Source organism: Hetaerina americana, unplaced genomic scaffold (assembly GCF_022747635.1).
Source record: "Hetaerina americana unplaced genomic scaffold, ioHetAmer1.1.p SCAF_12, whole genome shotgun sequence".
Lineage (NCBI taxonomy): Eukaryota > Metazoa > Arthropoda > Insecta > Odonata > Calopterygidae > Hetaerina > Hetaerina americana.
In genome coordinates this window covers 2441722-2466423 of record NW_027286292.1, presented here as the reverse complement: position 1 = coordinate 2466423, position 24702 = coordinate 2441722, and the positions used below count along the sequence as shown (strand labels likewise).

Below are 24702 nucleotides of genomic sequence, written 5' to 3'. Positions count from 1 at the left end.
TATTAACCCCGTTAAATCATGAGTTTTACATACCATTGAACTGTGTATCAGGTGAACTTACCATAGGGTGACCGAACAACCATAGAGTGCTCACTGTATAGCCCTTAGGGCTATATGGTGAGATATATTCCATCCCCAAAATGGATAATCCGCATAGGGACAATCGAGAGTAGACTGTACTTGTTTAACAGACTACCGCCCCCTGATCTTTTCACCCAACCAAGTTTTGGATGAGGCAACATTGCACCCTTTGCCTCTGCCCCTCACACTTCCCAATGAGTCGTTTTCAGGGAGAGCTGAATGCCGGCCAGGATTATGTCCACATTTGTGATAGCAGCAAGGGCAAAGACCCTCCTCGCATTCTTTCCTTAAAGACTGCTCATTGAATAACCTTGTCTGTCAAAGCGTGTCATCTTGATAGGGCTGAGTAACATCAGCACTAGTATTCACAACAGTACAGTCAAATTTGAGATATTACACTAATATGCAAACATGAGTAATTCAAGTTCATAAATTAAACAGAGAAAAAAATGCAGCAGACAATTAATACATATGCAACTGTTTAGCGGAAAACAGGCAACTATGTAATACAAACAGCCAGGAAAAATGGTGACCAGAGCACTCAACTCCTGTAAAATATAAAATCTGAAAGGACAAGGGCAACTTTTAAACTGGGTTAAAACTTAAAGTTTGCAGGGAAATGGTGAAATCCTTAATTGCAGTAGAAATTGAATTATGTCTGAAAAAATATCTATTTTATAATGCATGAGTATTTAAGGAAAAAACTAAAATAATGCCTTCCCCTGATCACTCCTGGGGTGTTTCTTGTGAGAAATAACCCTCATTTTTTTTAATGATTTTGTTTAAGCAGGGCACAACCATTTTAAGGTATTGTTTATCATTCATTCATACAATAAATTCAACATATAATTTAGGTGCACAACACATTCATGATCTGTAAAATGTACTCAATGCTGCCTTTCACTTCAAACTCAGCTTTGATATTTTAAGAACATGTTTAGAAACATAATATTCATTTTTACAAATGATTTCGATGGATACATCCAACTTATATAATCTTATTTTAAATGAGTAAAGGTTTTATACAATGTTAAATTTGGCTATGATCCCAAAATTGGTTCTATTGTTTTGTTTCCAAAATTGTTTCCGATTTGTTCCTTCATTAAAAGGACGGGAAATACAATGTTAGCCATTGATCTCAGTAGCTATTTCCTTTAATTTGAAGTGTAATTGGTAGCTGGCCAGACAGTGGCCATAGGGTAGTGGAATGAGAGAGAATATTTATGGCTATAATGAATTTTAAAATGTATATTACTTACATGTCCAAGATTAATTTTTAACAGCTGATGTTCCTCGAGCACAAAATTATCTACTGCAAGGTGTTTGCAGATCTTATTTTGACAGTTTTGCAGCAAATCCAACTTGAAGAATCGAGTTGAAATGTCTGAATAACCATCATCTCAACAGATAGTCCAACGCAGAGGAAAGCCTGAGATACCTCCTTCATAATTTTAGAATATTGTTGCTCTCTTTTCTTGATTCACAAAAATGAGAAGAAAGAATCTTTACAACACCATTCATTACTTTAAATAAACCTCTGTAGGTAAATATTTGTTTGTGTAAATATATTTTTTGCATCCTTAGCCATATAGGTATAATTTTGCTTCTGGGTGTACGACCAGACAATGCCAAAGAGAAACATCTTATGCAGCAATAAATTTAAGTACCTGCAAATAAGAGTGAATTTCTTCTGTTCTACTTTGATTGATAAAAAAGAAATGCCTTCAGCGTATCATAAGTAAAGGAATTCGTCAAGTGAAAGGTGTCACAAAGACTTATTTTCATCCAGGATCCCTCAGGGGATGTATGGCCAAGTGTAATAAGTGAGTTGTTCAATAATTTCTTAGAAAAACCATGACGTGGCACTCATAGCATTGGGAAATGTTAGCTTTGAGTAAGTCTCATCTCTCACTAGACTGCTGTTTAAGTTTCAGCTGTATCCATCTCATGGTTTTATTTTCATAGTCGATTGATGGAACTAACTTTTGTTTATTTAGAAAACATGGAAATAATGAGATTCGATCTCAGAACAAACACTTCTATTTAAAAGTTTTAACACAATAAGTGATCAAAATCGAGCTGGATGAAGTTCATGGCACATCTGCTCCCGTGTTTGCGACCGTTAACAATTGGCTAAATGAGTTTAAATGTGGCCGTACATCCACAAAAGATCATTTGGGATGACCAGTGGAAGTGACTTCCTATGAAATGATTGACAAAATCCATGATATGGTCCTCCTGAGTGATCGATGAATCAAAGTTCGCAGAATAGTTGAGAGCACAAGCATATCACAAAGTACAATGTTTTCAATTTTGTATGAAAAGTAGTGGAGTGAATAAAATCTCCATAGATGGAGATTTCTGCTATGGTGCCGCATTTGCTTTCAATTGAGATTTAAGGCAACCTTGGGGTGGAATTAGAGGCTGGTTAGGTGCTTTTCTGTCACAATTCTGAGTTTCTGCATCGATACATAACGGTGGATGAAATATGGATACACTATCACACTCCAGGACAAAGTAATAGTGTATAAGTGGGTTTCTAGGGGCAATCCAGCTCCATAGAAGGGAGAGAGGGAGTTGGGCCAAAAAAAGGATGGCCACTGTTTTTTCAGATGCACACAGAATTATTTTCATCAATCACTTCCAAAAAGGACAAAAAGTAAATGGAGAATATCATGCCTCTATTATTTCACCAGTCAAGCAAAAAAACATAGAAAAACTGTCCTCAATTGTCACAGAAAAAAACATCAAGACGGTGTATGGGTGCATGCCCAAAATTGTGGAATTAAAGTCCAAATTATTACAACATCCACTGCATTCACCAGACTTGGCCCCCAGTGACTTTTTTAATTCCTAACATAAAATATTGGCTAGGTGAAATAAGTTTACATCAGAAAAGGGGATTATCACCAACACAGATACCTATTTTGAGGACCTACCAGAATCTTCCTTTTTAGATGGCTTGAAAAAATTATGACAAATCCTGGGAAAAGTATAAAGAGCTAAAAGGAGGATATGTTGGAAAATAAAAAAAAATATGCAAAACAATGTTTTTGTATTGTTTCCTAAGGACTTATTGAATGGCCCACGCAAGTACATATATTGTTTCATTTTGTGAGTTGTGACACTTCTATTTTCGCAGTAAGTCAATTTGTAATCATGAAGCAGCCGAGTGAATTTTCTTCAATGCTTACAGTTGGACCTCATTTCCACCACTTTCTGTGCATGCCCTCGGCAGGAGCATTAAAATCTGAATGTAATCTCTGGGTATAATTTTAAACCTTACGGATTTCAAATTGTCAAAGAGTTTGCAAATTCTTGCTACAATTATTGAATATTGGGAAGAAAGATATGAGGGAGCATCTAGGCATCCATTACCAAAACATGAGTAACCATAGGAGATCATCTGAGTTTATTCATTACCGGAGTTTGCATAGAAATGTTTAATATAAATTTCAATACGAAGCTTTATGCCCCACATTTCTACTTAAAGATTTTCATGTTTGATGAATAAAGTCCAGTTTCTCACATAAAGCATGCACAAGTCCTTTATCGCTGGTCACTGTATGGCTCTGCTCTACCTATCAAACCAACCACTGGGTTGATTACACTGGTTTTTTGATCTTACAGGATTAAACATGCTCTGGTTGTATTATTTCTGTATTTCATTCTACTAAACTAATGAATATGTATTTCTTCGACTGGATAAAATATTAATACCTTCTAAATACCTGCTATGAAAGGGGATAAGTTCAAAACTTATCCTTATTAAGATAAGTGGATCTCTAACATTAATGTTTAACCATGACAACTCCTCTCACAATAGAATTCATTTTATACTCCTTCCTTTACAAAGCATTCAGGTAGCACATTAATATCATTATGTTGCTCATTTTACACATCGATTATTTCCCTAAAACTTGTACAAAGGTGGAAGGAGCTCTTCCAGTGATGGCTGAAAGCAGTTATAAAATTATGTAATTGCAAAAACGTATGTCACCATTGGATCCATTCTCACCTACAAAGCCCTTAAATATTTATCCTATGGTCACCTCATATTTCAATTCAACAGAAAATGTAAACTAACCAGAAATTTTACAATATCTTTGGAAGATCTTTCAAACTTTGGCAGCTTGGAAAGATTTATTTTCTTCACACATGTCAGAAATAAAACAAAATTAAAAGATTGTAAAGGCCCCAATGGATATTAAAGGTATTACTACCACCATTAGTTTCAGGATGTAGTTAGTAAATATTAATATATCATTAGCAAACTATTTTGTCAATGTTCCCTAGAATAAATTAATTGTGATGGAGCTATTAATCTTAGAAGTAAATGGTTTCATGTAATTCATTAAAATAATATTATGCTGAAAAAATCCTAATTCAGTCAATTAATTAAGATTAAATGCTGGGTGCTAGTGAATCAATCTCTGAGAGATAGCATCTTAAGTTTGACAGAGAGTAGAGAATGAATTCTTCAAATGTCTTTTCAAAAAAATATTACCAGAAATTGGCATATTTTATGCATGTTACTTCATAAATATTTATTTCCTTTCACTGCAACATTTAACATAAAAAGGTCTGACAATGATGACTTTTAAGATAATTTAAAATCAACCTATTTTTCGAGTAAGGTATAGCATAACTTTCTGTTGCCTTGTTGTAATAATATTTAACCAAGATTACTCACTATATTTAATAAATTTCAGGGGAAGCCAAAAAGAATTTCAGACAAAAATTAAACAGCAAGCCTAAATATACATAGTTTTCATCATATTTCAATTAATTTCACATGCAAAAATCAGTGGCTTACATACCTTGAACTTTTTTCTTGTACTCTTCTGGCTTGTGTAGATACATTGCTGCAGCATCCCCATTGAGGGGATCTATTGGATTTGGGTATGTAAGTAGCTGAGGCAGGAATGACTCAAAGATATTTGATAAGTCTGAAAGGCAAAGGATGAGGATGACTACATGATTACACTCATTTCGCACAAATAATAATAATATGCACCCAAATAATGACCCTGCATCTATTTCATAAATCTGGTCACTTTCTGCAAACTTCATAGCTCTGAATTGTAAATGCACAGAGCACGTTAGATACATATACGGAAAAGGCAAATCAAATAAAACATTTAAACCATCAGAAAATTGGTAACTATAGAGAGCAATCATATCTTCACAGATATTAATTGAGTAGCAAAAATTATACCAATACCAATATTTTAAAATATGCCTTTCACAAATGCATGGTTCAACTCACTAGCCTGAAACAAGGAAAGCATTTAAAACCATGCATCTAACCCCCTTCCAATGCTTTCAATTCCTAATATACCTTTGAGTCTCTTCCACCAGAATCACCCTCAACTTTCTTGGTCCAGCTTTTCCAAAATCCAAACCATTCAATCTTCATCATACACTATCTATCTTTTTGGCAATTTGACTCTCATCCAATCCCCTCAACATTTCCAAACCAGCACAGCATACTTCAAATATTACAACCACCAGTGCATTGAATCCTCATCATTTCACAACTCACTCATCCCTCACCCTACCCCTCCTATTGTAATCACAAGCAATCCTCAAGTCACCCATGGCTACCCATTTGGCATTTTTGCTAATGCTGGCATTCTCAAGATCCAATTCCACACAATGATGTGCCTTACACAAACATTCATGTTTTTTTATATCTATTCAACACTGTACCAAATACCTTACTCTCAGCAATTCCATGCATTTTATCTCTCAAATCTAAACTCACACCTTCCACAAACATTCAAAAAAAGCATAGAAACCCAGCCTAACATTCAATTATTTCAATTATTACATTCACCAAGCAAGCATCCTTCTCATTAACCTCAACAAACACAACTGCTTCCATTCAAGATGCATTTCACCCTCTATTTCATTCTCTATTTTGTCCCACCAAACTTATCCAGGGTTCCTAATGGAACTTAATGGTTTCCAGCTATCAATACTACAGGGTGCAATGCTTAAATCCGGACAAATTTCCCACCACATTGTATTTTAACTGGAGGTCACAATTAGCATTCTTGAAAGCTATAGGCACCTAGTAAACAGTCATAGCCTCAAAATGGCCGAGATGTTGCATACAAGTGCGGAGTACAATCCAAGAGCCGCTATTATCGAAAGTGTTCGCGCTGGGCATTATATTTCAAAATAGTTCAATTCTTCTGGTACCTTATATCAACTGTTAACGATATTGTGGCTAAGTATAATGCTTCAGAGAAGTCTGGGGAAGGTTTTGCGATCCCAGCGAGGAAATCTCATTTTAGGAAATGTGACTTTGTCCAGATTTAAGCACCAAACCCTATATATTGCCATTTAAGAGAACAAGCAATTTACATTTGCAATCATTAGAACTAAATTTTCCATGCATCTATCTGCATCAAGCCCATACAAATATAAAGAGCCGTAATGCAGAGATTGCTCATCCTTGATGCATTGCATGCATCATCACAAACCACACACTGCCAAAGGCCCCATTTGCTTTTACACCTGCCATTCTTATTTTTATTGAGCCATCAATCCTCTCCAAGAATTCAAAATCCAGCTCATTCACTCCAAATTCTTCCCACCTGGGAGCCTTGCCAAGCCATACACAAAAACGGAGTCACCCAGCAAACATGGAATCATTGAATGCAACTCAGAGCGGGGAACATTGAGCAGGTTAGACTCCAGAGAACTTTGGCCCAAACTCCCACTATAAATTATCCTTTTCATGTACCACCCCCTAACTCACCCTCGGAAGTTTGTTCAAGCTCTTGTGCTGCATTATACCATTTTAACGTCTGTTTTCAATAACAACATGCAGACAATTGTGTGTCTATGTCTCTGAAATTATTTCTATTGTATACCCCATAGTTCTACTTCCATAGATATAGGGATGGGTGCACTCTTATACAGAGCAATTACAATTCCTTCAAAATTCTCTTCTCGATATATCCACATCATACTCACAACCTTTCTCCCAGCACCTTTTAATCTCTTTATGTCAATCATACTGTATTACGCTAACATTCATCCAAGGCAAAAATCATCCTCTAGTTCAATAATTTCACCAATAACAATTATTATGCAACCAACCTACTAGTTAAACAAAACTGCATGAATATATTCTATTGCTTCAGCCTTCATTTCATGTAAGTATTTAATATCTACACTAAAAGGAAAGACTTTTACTTTTCCACAGATTTTATTATATGTTACAACGTGTTTCACCGATTTGCAGCATCATTAGGAACCTGATGATGCCGCAAGTCGGTGAAATGCGCTGTACCATATAATAAAATCAGTGGAAAAGTACAAGTCTTTCCTTTTAATATGGAAAACTGCATTAGTTTCAGATGCATTTACTCTCAATTTCATTCTTTATTTTGCCTTAAGATATTCAGAGCTCCTCATGGACACATTAAACACTTGGCCAGCAATACTGCACAGTAGGCACACAGGAGAACTAAGTGAATTTAAATGCAACAATTTCAGAGTGTAAAAATCATTCGCCTTGACTGGGATTCGAACCCAGATCCCTCAATATCCGGTCGAGTGCTTTAGCCACTTAAGCTACCGAGGCGTCCTCTTAAACTCTGAAATTTTGGGGCTTTTAAAGGAACAAGATGTTGTGATGAAATACCGTACATACAATGTCACAGGCATTCGTAGTCGTGCGCAAGGCGCCACAGTCCACGAGGTTAAAGCTTTAAACATATATGGTGTTTTCACTTTGACAAATTCCAAGGAAACTGCGGGAGATGCCGCAACAGTAACTTTTAACGGAGTCATCCGCTAATGTGCATTTCAATGCAACAATTTCAGAGTGTAAAAATCATTCGCCTTGACTGGGATTCGAACTGGGGTTCATCACACCACACCCTTGTTTCACAACAGACTTACTTCAAACCAGTCACTCAATGTTCCATTCACTCTTAACTTGTCTACTAGTTTCATACGTCACTTTGCCAGCATTTAGTAACTGCTCACTCATTCCATTTCCTCAAAACCTTCCACTAATTTCCACAAATGATGCAATCATACCCCTCAAAATCAGCTATCATACAGGTAACTCTCTTTTGCGCCTACAGTGTAAGCTTGATATAATGAGAGCTAACAGTCCCAACAAAATTGCTGGATACATGGTGTTCCCATTATTAGAGATGATTCAATAATTAATCACACATTAATAAATTTACATGACATTTCAGCATATTATACGCCAATAACCACCCCAACGACTACAAACTTGATATGGTGGAAAGGCTTGAGCCGATCCATAACAGATAAGTCAAAGGGTAGGAGCCAAATGAAAGGTATTTATACAGCATCTGATCCTCAGTGAGGAAGCTTCAAAGGCATCTGACCCAGTGGGGTGGCCATTGAGTGATAGTACCACATTGAATATAGTAATGAGGAAGGAAACTGGAAACCACCTCAATTATTATCCCATGAACTGATGATAGACAGGATTATTAAAGTCTAAAGAGTCCTGGTAAACAATGGGACAACACCCAATTATCTGTATTTCATGACTGGTAGCAGGAGAAGCAAGGCTTCCATGGTCATCATCTCACACAATTCTAGCTATGTTCAAGCGACATAATCAGCACAGAAGACAATAGAACAGGACAGCATTAGTTGAATCATGAAAGTGGAATGTTAGTACAATTTTGAGAATATTAAAATAAGAAATCTAAAGAGTGATAAAAGAAGGAAACACAGATATTTTAAGGCTATGTGAGGCTAGATGGAAGAATACCATGGATTACTGGAGTGATAGTTATAGAGTAATATACAGCGGAGGGGAAGAAAGCCAACAAGGGAGTGGCAATAATTTCCACTGAAAAGGTTGGAAGAAGCATATTAAACAGAGCAAGGTATGGTGGGCTTATTATTAGTAAAACTACAAGCAGAACCAATGAACTTGGGTCATTGTTCAGGTATAAATGCCACCAGGCAATCATAGGGAGTATGAAGTCAACAGGGTATACAATCAGTTAAGAGGACATAATCATGGGTGCTCCGGGAGATGGCAAATCTTTTCCAGGGGTATCCCGATCCTTACTTGGGGTGCTTTGTGGAGAGCACTTCAAGGGAGTACAACATCCATTATTTTACTTATAAATCATAGAGCAATAAACTATAATAGGACATTATTCATTAAGTGAGGATTCCCATATGTGCCTTAATCATCATAATAGGCTTCCACAGTACATACATACATCAAATTCTTAATGAGCTTCAAACAGATGATGTGTACATTCCTATCAGGCATTTAAAATGCATTTGCCCTCCCACAATTGGTTCTTTGGTTTGCCAACCTTCCTTCAAACAACATTTTCCCAAAAGATCAAAAGATTAATTTATACCATCCTTATTTCATCTTTCCTCCATTCTCTTTACATAAATATAAAATTTTTGAGTCCTCTCAATCACTTAGGTACAGGGTGCTGCAACATAACTTCCTTTATTGAAAGTGTTTGAAAAAGGAATTACACACCCTGCATTACTTTAAGTTAGAAAACGGGGAAAAAAATGCACACATGAGTAAGAAGTAACTTTCCCCCAATACTTCTACATTTCACTAAACACATCATCCATGGTTACATTTATTCCATTCTTTTTGAGTCTCAGAGCTGTTATAACCTCATTTTAACTGGCATCAACTGCCTAACTTTAATTTTTAATAACTTATTTCTTTTTCCAGTTTCAAAATACTCCCACCAACAACCTTTAACTCTAAATTCATCCTAGGCAATCAATATCACTGCTCTCATTCTTTCTTGCATTAATCCCTCAAGTTTTTTCATCTATTGCCTAAAGAGCTTCTTGCTTACTTCAAAACCATTCTACATTTCTACGATTTCTGTATTTTGTACTCCTTCCTTACTTTCTCCCAAAAATGTTTTCTTCGACTCTATTTCTTCTGGCACAAGACAATGAGAGCCTTAACCTATTCCTCCTTTTTTCCTACTCGTATGATACTTTGCAAGTTTCCTTACAACCAGCCACTACCATCCTCAGGCAAAAACTAACTATGGGAATGAAGTTATTATTGTGTCTATGCAAGTATATATTAGAAGTTTGACCAACATCAAATACTTGTTCACTTAAAAGTTATTTCCAGTTCACCAAAGTCATTCTTCCGTTAAGGTTGGCCTTCAACAAAGTGTATTCAAATGCAATAAGCTACTGCGCACATGTATATGTGCCGACAGCCATTAATGGTTTAATACCTGACTGAAAAGAAGAAACTGAAGATTCAAGAGCTTCATAAATCACTTTTGAACTGATACAGGCTGATGATCCAAATGCCACAATCGCCCAACATCCTCTATGGTGAACTACACCCGAGCACTATTCGTAGGGACATTCAAAAGGCATTTTTATGCTTGACAAATGAGACCACCTCAGTCAACTTACCAATGTCAATAATGACACCAATGTAGCAGCTAAACACAAAGGCCATAATACAAGATGAGTTATCATAACACAGCTAAAGAAAACAACAGGCCAGTGTTTATCACACAATATAGGAAGTTCACACAACCAATTTAGCACCATAATGCAAGTTCCAGACCAAATCACATCACACCACTACAAAACCACCACAATATGTTTACATAGGGTAACATGCTGCTGGTTGGCACTTCTCACCAATCAATGCACAGGGACACTGTACAGCTCCTTCAAATTCTTCCTCTATTTGCCCTACATCCCAAATTCATCACTTTGTGACCCTAATGTTTACGCCCCTGGAAAAGATGACCGTCATATGTCACACAGTGGCATCCATTAAACTCTCAAGGACTGCTTCATCCAAAAGCCATCCTTGAGGAAGACATCCACACACTTTCAAATCTCAGGGAATGCCTGAATACAGGAGGCAACCAAGTTTTGTGTCGGCAAACTTGTCCTATATGTGCTCAAATATTTTCACACTTCGATGATCCCAATTAAACTATCCTAACAATGCACATTTTAATGGTCAGAACTTTAACTTGGTCCACATTCCAAACCCAACAGCTGATGCTTTGAGCAAAAGAGGTAGTTTCCTCCAGTGTAAAGATGCTACTGGTAGATTCCCGGAGCCAATTTGCCAACCTAACAGTAATACAAATATTACTGGGTTTCTAAGGTGCCATGGTGGATGTCATCATTATGTACCTGGAATGCATTCAAAAGTTGGCCTTGTGTCTAAAACTACATTCAGGCCAAACATAAGTTTTCAAGCTGCAACGAAAGGGTTAAATGGCAAATGTATCATTCATACTCATCAAATCAACCAGGACACTTGCCAATCAGATTACTAAGTTTCCTGGCCATCATTTGCATTCATATGGTTAAAATAACCCATTCAGGAGTTAGATTATTTTTCACTGAATTCTTACCAAAAAATTGTTTACTTAAAATATGGAAAAACTAAATTCAAAGCTGGAAGACAAAATAGAGGAAGACGGAATCTGTTTCATAATAAGAAGTGTCCAACCAGCAGACATCCAGTGACATGAAATAAAAGAAACTGGCTGGGGGTGGGGGAATGATTCAGCAAGCTTGCCTACACCAAAATAATGTTATTTTTCTAATAAATGCTTCATTGATGCACAACTGCATAGCCAGTTTTAACACATTACTGTTCAATCAACTGCTGTGTGGCCAGTAGTCCACGAATGAATATCAATTAGCCCCCTCAAGAGTGACAAGAAAATTCCATCTTATTAGAACAGTTTCTGTGAATTAGAACTGAGGCAATTTAATGTTAACCTTTAGAGAGTGCCATACAATGATATATCATCATTTGCAGAATTTGCTAGAAGCGCCAACACAATAAACACTTGTATTGTCGTCTATGGGGAGGCATTTTAAAACTATGTTTTTCTCTATCTGTATATATTGTAAATAATACAAGAATGCTATCTCATTTATCATGAGGCCCTAAAAATTTGATTTTAATTGAAATGATCAACAGCTTTAGTAATTAAAATGTCCGATTAAATTTTCCATTTTAAATTCCAAGTGGTTCTGGTTCTTACGAAACTGCTTCTGATGTGACACTTAAGAAATTACATTATTTGGTAGTCTGAATCAAATTGATGTTCTTCTAATATTCAATGCTTTGTATTTATGTCGGAAGTATTATTTTCAGCATGCTCTTTTTTTAACTGCATTGGAACATTATATTCAATGCCAAGAACATTGTATTCTCATTTGTTCTGCAAATTATTCATGATCATAACAAAAAGATGCTATGTCTTTTCTTCTCCCAGCTGCTGACTGTTCCACTTTAAGTCATTTATTTTAAACAAGGAAAGGCAGAAGAAACGATACTAAATAATTGCTACCATGTTATCTCTCACAGCTGGTGTTTTGGGTCAGCCGGTCTGTTGAGTAGCTATGGCAGTAGTAATTGAAAGATGAGGAGGAGCATAAATGAATACAATGTGTGCAGTCTGTTGCTGTTGTTTATACAATGAAATTTCACCACCTATATCTGGTCCAGAATTTTGTTCGTGGGGAAAGTATCATAGATTGACGAGTGGATTTGTGGCAATGTTTTGACCTAGTGGCTTTTCAAAATTAAAATAAACCTTTTGCCTAACAAATCGCACCAACTTTGAGAAATGAATTGACGCCTGGTGTTGACGATGACAGGTTAGCTGAATACATAAATTTGCTAAGTAGTAATGACGACTACTCTGTGGAAAACGAAGACAGCACCCATTTTCGTCGATAAATTGGTGAAGAGGAAGAGTTATCAGACTTTACGATCAGTTACAATTAGGAAAAAATTTCCATGGAATTGTGCAAATATAATATGCATGACAACGCAGCTACTCTAACCTCAGCAACACTTGAGCTGAGCAGGCAGAGAATTTTAAAACACCTATTGTTCAATCTCCGACCCCAAGGAGAAATATCTGGGCTTCATTGTGGAGACCCATTGTTGACAAATATTTTGGAATATAGTTCATAGATACGATGGCGGTCAATTATATATACCTTCTGAAATATATACACATTTCAGTGAGTAATTAAAACTATAACCAGAATTGTGAGTTAATGATAGGCCAAATAAAAAACCACAACCACCTGCAATTTTAAAGGCTCCTTTGTACACTCAAGAGTGATCCCTAAGTTTGTGCAGCTCAAATTAACCAGAAACCTTTATCAATACACCTGGACAGTTGTCAGTCAAAGTATTTCCTTGGTAGCTTTCAGAATAATCCCATTTCTGAAGCAAAACCTAAAAGAATTTTTCCTGGACTAAGTCTTCACTCTACTCTAGTCCAAAAAATATCAAATTTACGCATTATTATAAATGGAATTTTAAATAGTGCAACCAGTTCTTTTTAATTGAAAAACTTTTAAAAATTAGATTAAAAAAAAATAATTTAGAAATTCAAAATGATGCAATTAAAGAAAAAAATACGGGTTTTGTTTCAAAGAGGTCCACAATAATGCATAATCTGAATATATTCAACTTTTTTGTCACATTCTATAATTGCGGTACTCTTGTGTTTATATTATTTTATTGCAAACTCTCATCAAAACTATCTACTCTACAGGCATCATCCCATCATTGTTGAGCATGAAATATCGACTGCAAAAGATACTGAAACTTTATAAACAGAATGGTTGGAGGTGTCACTTTGTGGAAGCGATTCATTTCGGAAAAAGATATACTTAGTTATTCCACATATATTTTACTTAACACGACCTAGGTTTCCACTTACAAAGTCATCATCAGGTGATGATGACTGATTACGTCAAAACCTAGGTCGTGTTTAATAAAATATATGTGGAATAACTAAGTATTTCTTTTTCCGAGTCACTGAAACTTTATTTCTCATATCGTGGTCATGTCTTAATGTTACCAACCTACCACATTTGGAACAAAAATTTCATAAACCATTACATAATCTTAGGGCGAAGGCACTAAAATTAAGATTGATTCAGTAGATACGACCACAAATCTGCTAACATAGAGGCACTCATCCAGCAAGTCAATGATATATTGCATAAGAAACGTGCACAGTGTATGCCAACATCTTTTCCATCTTGGTGGAGAATAAAACAAAGCAAGAAATACTTTCCCATGGAATGATTTAACGTAAAGACCAATTGTACACTCAGGGGACTGTATGTCATGAGGGAAGAAATACTACACCATACAGAAGACTTTGCATTAACCATAAAAAACACCATACACGGAGTAATCAACCAGAAGGTCAATTTGGTTGGTGATGGTAGTTTCAAATTCACCCAGTACTAAGCCCAACACCGTGTGCAATTCACACATCAGGGTAAGGTATCTCTGATCCTTACTCTGTGCCATTTATGGTTCCTGTTACCCACCCAGGAAGTCCGGGTACCCGAAAAATCACACATCTCGGGTGAACCTGAAGGTACCCTGAGGCAAAACCGGGAATCAAACTCGGGGCCTCTGGTCAGTAGCCTGAGGCTCTACCCCTTGACTACCATGCCCCCCTATACATCTACATAAAAACAAAATCAATATGAAAATAAGAAGTGAACATTTGATAACCAATGGTGGCATTAACTAAATTGAAACAAATGACAGGGACCAGGATTATTATCTGGCAACCATTTAACATTTGTTTTGGATGGGCATCTTGCATCTTTCCCCATTGTTTAGCCCTCATGCAAGTCGTACACAAAACAAAATATACGTACAAAGCAATTCAGGCAGCAGGAAAGAGGAAAGAATTTCAAACTAAACAAATTATCTTTCAAAGGCAAAATAAAAGAAAAGCAAATAGGCACCAGTCCCAGTCATTTGCCTCAACTCGGCCTGAATGGAGGTTGAGAACCTGTTGAGCACGCCCCTTGTATCCGACATGTTAAGGGGCTCGTAGAAGGATAATGGCACCACAGTTTGCGGAGAAACCTAACAATTGATCACACACAGCAAAAGTAACAATTTTATATCCTTAAAAAACTTCACTTTCAAACAGCAATTTTTCCTTTTGTGCAAAACTCCTTATGTCAAGGAATAAAATTTTACAGAATAAGAGCTAGGTAAAATTCCCTAACAAATAGTAAAGACTTATATTTCATTTAAACTCCTTTAAGATTTTCACTGCTATTCTCTATCTTGTATATACTGGCAACTAATTTTGTGGATTTTTCTTCAAAAATTGTCCTTGAGAATGAAAGAAAACTTTCTAGGAATTCACTTTGTTTTATGCTTAACATATACTAAATATTATAAAATCATTTATGATTAACACATACATTAGATTTTTCAATAACACTGGAGACAAGAGTAATTACGATGTTCTCACTTCCTGGAAATTACAAGACCACGTGAGAACCTCAAATTAATATGTCATGTACTTACAGAGATGTTCCAATCATTAAAACGCACTCTTCCTGTGGTCGCACAACTTGATAGCGCTTGTTTACACACACACAAACACATGCGCACACACACACAAACAAATATTTTAATCACTCCACAATTTGGAATGGCTCACCATACAAAGCTGTCCATGCTTGGTTGATGACATCCAGACAAACAGTTCCAGACACTTCATCGATGTTTGGATGATAAACCTTGTTCATAAATCCGATTGATGGAGACTTGAAGGGATAATGCTCTGGTAAATGGACCCTGACTTTCCATATGCCACCCTCGTATGGCGCTGCAAGGAATAATGGAAACCTCAATCAATCAAACAGATAAGCAAACCTGCAAAATTCTTATCCACATTTTAGGAGAGCTCATTGAGCAACCGGGCTTAATTCCATTGGAAATCACCTATTGAGGACAGCTATTATATTTTCTTTCTTGAGATACAAAAAATTCGGCAAGCACTTTGCAGGCATAATCATGCTTTGAAATTTAAATGCTGTCAAGAGTGAGTACCTCAAATCAAAAACTCTTTCCGCACCTTTCAAATAAAGAGAAATGATAATCATTCTGGGTTTTCCACTTTCTATTACGTACCTTGTCACAGAATGGAGTGGGGGACAGAAATGATCAGATGGCATTGATCATATGATCTTTTGCAATTATTTGCTTAAATGGAGCCACTTGGCAGTGCAGCAGTAATATTACACTCTCTCAAAAGCACACAGCATGAAAATGGAAATTCACGGCATAATTTTTGAGAGAAGAAATTGATAATTAAGATAATTTAACATACTGTTTAGCTTACAAGTTCAACTAGTGGGTGGTGATTTTTCCAGCCAAATGCTCTCTTCAGCAAAAAGTGCAGAACCCTCAAGATGCTGTCCTTAACATCTGGCTGTGCTTCATGAAATCTTGAATTTTCATGCATGGTTGTAGTTTTAATAGTGGTCAGGTCTTCTCTCCTTCTACTTCATCCGAAGATTTGGGAATGTTCACCCTTGCCACTCATTGTTTAAGTCTTTTTTCACCCATCAGCCCTCCAAAGGAACTTTGACTCCTTCATCAATTTCTCTTCAGCAATCAAAAGTGACATTAGGGTTTATTTCTTCCTAATCCTCCAAGATCACAGGCATTGCATTTCTTCCTAAGTCATATCAGTCAGCTTTATTGACTATTTATGTGCTTAAAAACTTGCATTAGCAACCAGCCAGTTCAGGAGATAATTTTCGTTTGCACCTTTGGAGTTGTTCCATCCAAAATGAACACTTTTAAATTAACTTGGAATGGATAACATTTTTCCAAAGGGCCCTAAATACATTGGCTGCATCACAGAGATAATTTTGAAGTAATTTAATCAATGTTGCTACCTCCCTTGAAGAATCTTGTCCTGGGCTGAAAAGCTGCCACAGAGGAGCAGAATTTTATGCAAACAGAGATTTTTCCCCAAAGTCACAATCCATTTTTCAATAGCAACGTGGTCAATCAAGCATTTGCGCTAGCTTTATGCTGCAAAGGAAAGAATTTCCTGACCTTGAAATACCTCAGCTCTACTGATTTCCTCATGATATGTTTTGAGAACCTGTTGTATTTACCCCCACCAAATGTTACCCATTTATAAATAGCTCTTGCCACCACTGTAGTCTTTATATGTAAACTGTTCCCGGGATCCCCATGTTTTATTGGTAATCCACTCGGGAAAAAATACCTCTTTTATCCACATCTTAAATGTTTCTATTCCATTTACCAAAGCGTGTTTCGTCGACTCATGAAGCTCAATTGGCTACTGCCAATAGGAAGCACTTTCAACAATCTTAAAGGGAAATTAATTTTTTTCTTTAAAACCTGAAAACCTTTCTTTAAACTGTCACTTTCAGCATCAACACCCTTAGAAATAATAATAATTCTTTTCATAAAATCTTCAAACCAACCTAAACTTGCTACAAAATTGTTAATTCCAATTTTCCTCATCTCCCTCCCACCTTCAAACATAACAGTGCTCTACTAAAAGGCAAAATGTTTGCAGGAATGCATGAAAACCAAAAATATACTGTCAATGCCAGAATAGCAGCCTACCTCATGCATTTCCCTTTTCCTCCCCAAGCACATTTGGGCAATCCTTGATTTGTTTAATTGTTAAAGCATGTTGGTGTAGTGTTAGACAGATTTCCTCACTCTTTCATCAAACCAACCCTCCATTCCACTACCATTACAACTTTTCAAACCACTTCCACCTTTTCACTAAAGGTCATTTGCTAGATGTTTTGAATTTCAGGGATAGGATGTATATCACTGGAAACCGTCACTTAATTCAGCTAAGCTAAATTTTTAAATAGAAGGGTAAAAACTAAAGCAAATGGAACAGTGTTCCTATCTCAGAATTGTTTTGGACCAAAATGGTCATAGAAGTAGGGATGCAAGGGGAATAATTGTGTTAGGCAAAAAAGCTCTCACAAGAAGGAGAGAATTGATGTCATGGATACTAAGAAAAAGCTCATTAAAACTTTCCAATGGAGTGCAATTATGTATGGTGCAGAAATATGGTCATTGAGGCAGGTTGATAGGCGTATATTGGAGGCTTTTGAAATGTGGGTGCGAAGAAGGATTAAGAAGGGAAAGTGGATAGAAAGGAACACAAACGAGGTGGTGTTAGGTATGGTGGTGGAGGAGACAGGATTGTGGGCAGAAATCCAAAGGAGGCAGGAAATATGACAAGCTACCATAACATTTGGATTTATTAGAAGGGCATTGGGAAGGTTTGATAAGAATGTTAAAGAGCAATGTTATCTTTTGCTAGTTAGGCCTCATTTAGAATACACTACTATTATATGGAATCGTCATGAAGTTAGATTGATTATGGAATTAGATCACATGCAGCATATAAGAGCTGGATTTGTAAACCGCTGTAATTATAAAGTGAGTAGTGTATCAAAATTACTAGGGAACTAGGTTGAGAATCACTATCCAAATGAAGTTTAAATCTCTTGCATAAATTGGAAGGTTATCTCTTTAGTGTTTACGTTGATATGTATTACAAGCCCCATTGTCCTATGGTAGGAGAGACCATGAAAGTGAAATTACAGGGATTAACTGTAGAACAGCTAGATTTAAAATTCATTTTTCCCGGGCATAATTAGGGCTCAAACTAACCCTAATCAATTGTACTAGAGGGAAAAGTATTTTTAATTTGTCATTCTAAGGAGCCTCGTACGTTGTCTTTGTCTCATCTGGCTTTAATTATTTTCCTTTTTGTTACCTACAGCTCCTCTTGTACGCATAGAGAAGTTTATCTCACTTATTTAGCACAGTGAATGCACATTAAATCGTTACAAACTTCCTTGTTAGAATTATTTTACAGAATTATAATGTACCTAAAAATTATGAAAAACAATTTCAGATGTTACATGCCTGGTGTGTCATCACCCCCTACCGTGCACCCTAGCTGTAACTTGCAGGGTACTATATAAAATGAAATAATGTCTTTGCATAGATTTCTTAGGGAGTTTTCCCATGCATAAAATTTATATAACCATTAACACAGTAATCAACCCTATGGTTGGTTTGGTAGGAAATGGCTGAGTTCACCCAATACTAAGCCCAAGGGCATGTGAATTCATGAATCAGGGTATGGGGTCAGTGCCTTTCCCTGTGCCAGTTTAAGTTTCCCTGGAAGATGTGATACTTGCATAGTCACATAGCCCCTCTCCTTTCCCAGAAACTGACCTTGAAGGAAAATAAATCCAACCGTTCAGCCCTACCCCTGACCCCACCCAATGCCACGTAATAACCGAGGTACCACTACGTTTCCCCTTCCCTTACCCCAATAACCCTCACCCTTAACTTTCCACCCTCTCCCTCCCTCTAACATAGCCACCCCCTCTCCTTTGCCTAAAGGGTGAATATAATTCAACTATGGCATGTGAACGAAATTTATTACTGATGGGAGTCAGGTCGGGGAAGAGGCTAGCGTACTGACTTCCCACCCTGACGCCCCGAACTCGAATCCTGGAGGCGACATATTTTTCAGTAGTATCCTGACCCCTCCTCGAGGCGCTTTGTGGAGAGCACTTTAAGTGAGTACACCATCCATCAGATGGGACATTAAGCTGAGGACCCCTTGGCACCTTTCATTAAAAGTAGGGGCTTCTCTCCGCCCTTCCTTTCCCATCCATCCCTTAAGGCGCTAATGACCTTAGCTGTTGGTCACCTCCAAGAAAAACTACTACCATTATTATATTTGATGATTGCGTTAGTCAGTGAAATGGACTATACCTTAAAATTACGTCTGTGGAAAATTACAAACTCCTTTAATATGAAATTCACAAAATTCCACTAAATGAAACAACCCTATGAAAACAGATTGTCAGTTTTTCAGTTATTTTTTGACCTCAGAAGAGTAATAAATATTTGCCCAGATTTAAATTTATACAAAAATGTATTCTGCCATTGGGCAACTATTTACACAGAATAGGATGCTTACAAAAATAAATAAATGTGTGCAAAACTCATTTTGAGTGTGGGATCTATTTATTAGAGATATAGGTTAGCCGATAGCCATGCATATAAGGTTAGAGTTGGAATAATGGCACAGAAAATAAAAATTAAAGAACAATACAACATTTTAAGTACAAAATGAAGAAGGTTCGTGAAGACAAAGAAATTTAGGCAAAAGGAGTACAAAACATAAAAGAATAATCAGCTGCATTTGGTAGTCATACCCTGGAAAATGTAATGGAAGAAATATGAGAGGGAAGTTCCGAAATGAGGCAGGGACATGTACACAAGCCAAGGAAAGAGATGTGAGAAGTACATGTCATCAGATCTTAGATTTTAAATATTTTTGGGATAGTCTGGTGAAATTCTCAAAATTTTCCAAGGCACAGCAAATTCCCAGTTGTTCAAAACCCTGTAATGTAAATTTTGAAGATGATAACTGACAGGGAGAAGACAAGCACTGTCAAAATATCAACTAATATTTTGTATTATAAATTTTTGCCATAAAGTTTGCATTAAATTGACTAGAAAGATTAAAGATGTGGAATAAAATTTCCTTTTAAATAATCTATTTATTCATTTGCGATCATTTATTAGCCGGCCCGGTGGCGGCGGAGTAACGTCCTCGTCCGCCACCCCCGAGGACGCGGGTTCGATTTCCGCCAAGGTGGTCATTCCTCCTCCTAGGGCTTGGGTGAAGGTAATTGTCAAATTGATGCATCAATTTTCAAAGTCCGATGTTAAGGTCGGTGCGCTGTTTTCGGACTAATACAAAATAAATAAAATTCAAAACAATTTTGTTTGTCTAACTTCCTGCCCCAGTTACATCAAAATCATGGCACAATAACGCCCTGACACACATGCCAATGAATTGTCAAGGCACACTTGCGAGTCACAAAGTGCTTTCTAACACTTGCCATCTTGATCGACCAAAGCAGGAAATATCCGTATATTTAGATTACACTAAAGTCGTATCCAAAATAGTGACCACACTTGCTTCCTTCATACCCTGATTGATCTCCGGTAAATGAAACAAAAATGACGCACTATAAAAAAACTTTAAAGACCTATTCGTGACATTGCCTATTTCATATTATATCAATTCCTCTGCGCGTAACAAATTTAATATAAATGAAATTTGTTTAACGAACCATAAACAATTAAATACCTTACGTTAACAGTTCACCACAGCAGTAATTGTGGCCACGAAAAGAATAAAAACAATGGCAACGTGAGAAATAACTACAAATAGCGTCGCACGAGAATCGGCAACTGCTTTAATAAGAAAACACCGCCGTTACCCCCGTCATTCAAAACATACCCTCCAGCTTTACCCTAGTATAACGTTCAACGTGCTCCTGTGCTACACACTGCATATACGGGCAACGCCATTCCATTTTAGTTCAGCAATCAACCCCCACAATTCGCGCTTGCGCTTTGCGAAATGGTAAAGAAATTTGTGAAAGGTAGTGCGCACTTCACAATACGGGACGTCAGCTGTCAGGTGCTTTGTTTACATTTTTGGACGGCCTCCTTACGAAAGAGACTTCCAAGGCCGAGCTGAGGACTGCGGATATTTTCGCTTCCATTAAATTATGCATAGTCAGCTACAACTCGACAATTAACATTAAGGAAAGAAACATTTACCAATTTTTTTTAGGAAGTCATAAGTAAAAACACCAGACACAACAAGCACAAATCGATAAGTTTCACGGAAAGGAGAAAAGTTATACATTAGCGAATTTTTAATTCAATAAAATTTATATAAAAAATATTATTTCCACAATCACTGGCGTAGTCCCTCGGTGAACACCAAAACGAATACGATAACGAATATACGCTGATATTTTAACGCTCTTGATGTTTACTTGGGCACAACTTCCGCATGTTGCTCAAGGGGGACCTTGCGAATAGTTAAGGTTTGACGTTCGCAGTTTATAATAGAGACGCCACAGCAATGCTCAGAAATATTCAAACATAATCGCATTGAGAAATACAAATCACTGTAATGCACTATGACACTAATAAATATCTAGACTATTTAATTAATCCTTTGTGTAGAATTAACTCAATTACTGATGTTAACTCAAAATACTTCTCGCTTTCCGTACCATTGGAAGAAATTCAACGCCCATGCCTATTTATCAGCGAAATGGTGAGTTTTGTACAGGTAAATTTAATTTTTTTCAAGTGAAAACAACACAATTTATATGATCGTACAACCAGTATTTCAGCTTAACTTAAGCAATATAATTGAAAAAATACTATACTTACTGCTTCGTGGCCCAAAGAATTTGACACAAAATTCATTTAGGCCCCCCAATATAGTAACTTCATGTTTGCTCTCGATTCTGACAGAGATGTTAAGGAACATAAGAGGCACAGATCAGTACATTTTCACCTGATATCACGGCTTTAAACTACGCCCCAGGCAATAGGGGATGTCTAATCTTAGACATATCCCAATCGAAAGCTAAAACAAATATATTAACATTTCATTTTGAGGTAACCAGAGCATGTCACCTCTCTCCACATACAACGTAAAACATCACGAATAAATTAACTGACAAAGAACAATAACGAAAGGAATTCAGGAAGCATTATAATCAAATATAGATGAATGTCATGGTTGTCAGAAAGATAATGATGACCCTGAGACATGTACACAAATATCACTTATTTGTAAAAATACACAAATGAGAAAGTAATTCTGGTCAACGCTTCGCCTTTAAACTTGATCCTGATGGCTACAGTAAAATGTAATGCTATGTCAACCGATATAAGGAAAGTGATCACGGAGTAAGCTGTCGAAAATCCATAAGCCTGTGATGTTCCGAAGCCTGATTCAGTAGCACATCCTATCGCGCTCCTTATGCGATATCCCTCGACCACAAGGAAAGGATACAATTTCATTACGTCTGTGTCCATACGACGCTTTCCAGCACTCGGTGAAGACATTTTCGGTTTTCCTCTAGAAGGCAATAACAAACTTTCTCCGCACGATCTCTGCCCCTTCACACACTCATGAGTGGGCTTCTCTTCCCTCATGAAATGGCGACCAGTCTCGTGACCATAAGAGTGACACTCAGTGTTAAAAAACGGAATCAGATAACTGCCACTAGTATGTGACGCAAAACGAGCGCTGTGTTTGCAACGGCAGTGAGTGTAACTAAATGGCCAAACAACTGGGCAATCCTCCTCTCCCGATCCCCCCCCCTTCGTCGCGCTTCATTTCGGGTGTTGCTAAGTTGGAGGGATATGGAGAGTCATTTGAATGCAAATACAGAAATGTTTGAAAAATAATTCATTTATTTCAATTGTGAACACTAAGTACAAAATGACTCAAACGATTAATGTACAAATAGAAGTTAATCACCAACAGAAAATGGTATTATTGCAATATATTACCGCAGGTTTAATTATTATTAAAATTACTGAAGATTTTGAATTGGGTATCCGTAAGAATACTTTTCAATCAGCAGAAATGATAATTTCTGATAAATAAATAATTTTTTCAATGCAATGACTATTACATATTAACAAAGATGAAATATATGCTTGCATGCATGTTGTTGAGTATGCAATCGCACAGATGTGAGACCGGGGAAAAACCGAAAGGAATGCTAATATTTAAAGGAGTTTTCTGCATTCTCAGCCACCCTCCGATCTCTATCCCGTGAGAATACATTCGATACACACATATACACTGAGAGTTTATAATAGAGACAACACACAACCATTGAATGTAGCGCACAAGTGAATTTACGATGGCCACAGGCATGATATTGGGATAGAAAATTAAGTGAAATAAAGACACCACTTGCGTTGTAACTTGAAGCTGAAGATGGTTACGCCCATGATATAAACAGTGCTAATTGGACCATTTTTTCTGGATTTATTTTTCATTAGTCCAAAATAAGCACTTCGACCTTTTTACATCGGACTTGGAACATTGATATAGCAATTTGACAATTACATACCTGTAGATACAAGCCCTAGGCGGGATTCGAAACCCGCGACCCCTGGGTTGGCAGACGAGGACGTTATCCCGCAGCCACCGGGTCAGTAAAATTATTCTCTATTCCAGCACCACGCATGTGACCAGTGTTACATTCATAAACGCATGCTACATAAAACCTAATAACGATACTATAAATACATGTACGTGTGCTTTGCCATCAAAACTGTCAAAAAATTCAGTGCTCTGCATTACCTGTTTCTTGTTCCAAACCAGCGCCAATGGCTGAAAAGGACAAATGAATCAAGGTATTATTGATTTGACGGTAACCATGAATACAAATTGCATTGTTGATGCAAACTTACTTTTCCAACCCATCATGAAATCACGATGTAAAACTTCTTGCCTGAACCCTCAGTGCAGCACTGCACTTTCATCTTCTTGATCTTCTCTGGGACTTTTTTGGGACTGGGATTTTTGTCAGGCTGGATACAGCTCAGCTCCATGCAGAGTTTACAGAATAAAACTGGAAATGAAAGATTTCTAGAATGAACTATTACAGCGAACAGGACACATCCGATGCCACTTTATGATAAAAAAACATCTACTAAAAATATGCTCCCATCAATAACAAGCATAAGACAGTTAAGAATGACAACACTCATACAAAGAATTGCTTAAGCCAGTTGTGTACTATACGATGCATGGATTGTACTTCACCGATCAGAAAACACAATGTATCGAAGAATACAATGAATTTATGATGCAGTACGAC

At 36.9% G+C, this 24702-nt stretch overlaps 1 protein-coding gene across 3 annotated transcripts in view; it reads right to left on the bottom strand.

Annotated features, from left to right (window-relative positions):
- LOC139685652 (ubiquitin-conjugating enzyme E2 H-like) overlaps positions 1 to 23017 on the bottom strand; it is a 48254-nt gene extending 25237 nt beyond the window's left edge. For 2 of the 3 annotated variants that reach the window (XR_011700209.1, XM_071582609.1), the window contains exons 1-4: positions 22875 to 23017; positions 22244 to 22320; positions 15600 to 15767; positions 4902 to 5030 (exon numbers count right to left, since the gene is read on the bottom strand). Coding sequence is in view for 2 of the 3 variants with exons in the window: in XM_071582609.1 (XP_071438710.1) it covers positions 4902 to 5030; positions 15600 to 15767; positions 22244 to 22320; positions 22875 to 23017 (517 nt within the window). In the remaining variant the exon portion in view is untranslated. Of the gene's footprint in view, positions 1 to 1229; positions 1556 to 4901; positions 5031 to 15599; positions 15768 to 22243; positions 22321 to 22874 lie in introns of those variants that run through there. The other variant, XM_071582610.1, reaches the window with a different exon arrangement.
- Between the last annotated feature and the right edge of the window lie 1685 nt (positions 23018 to 24702).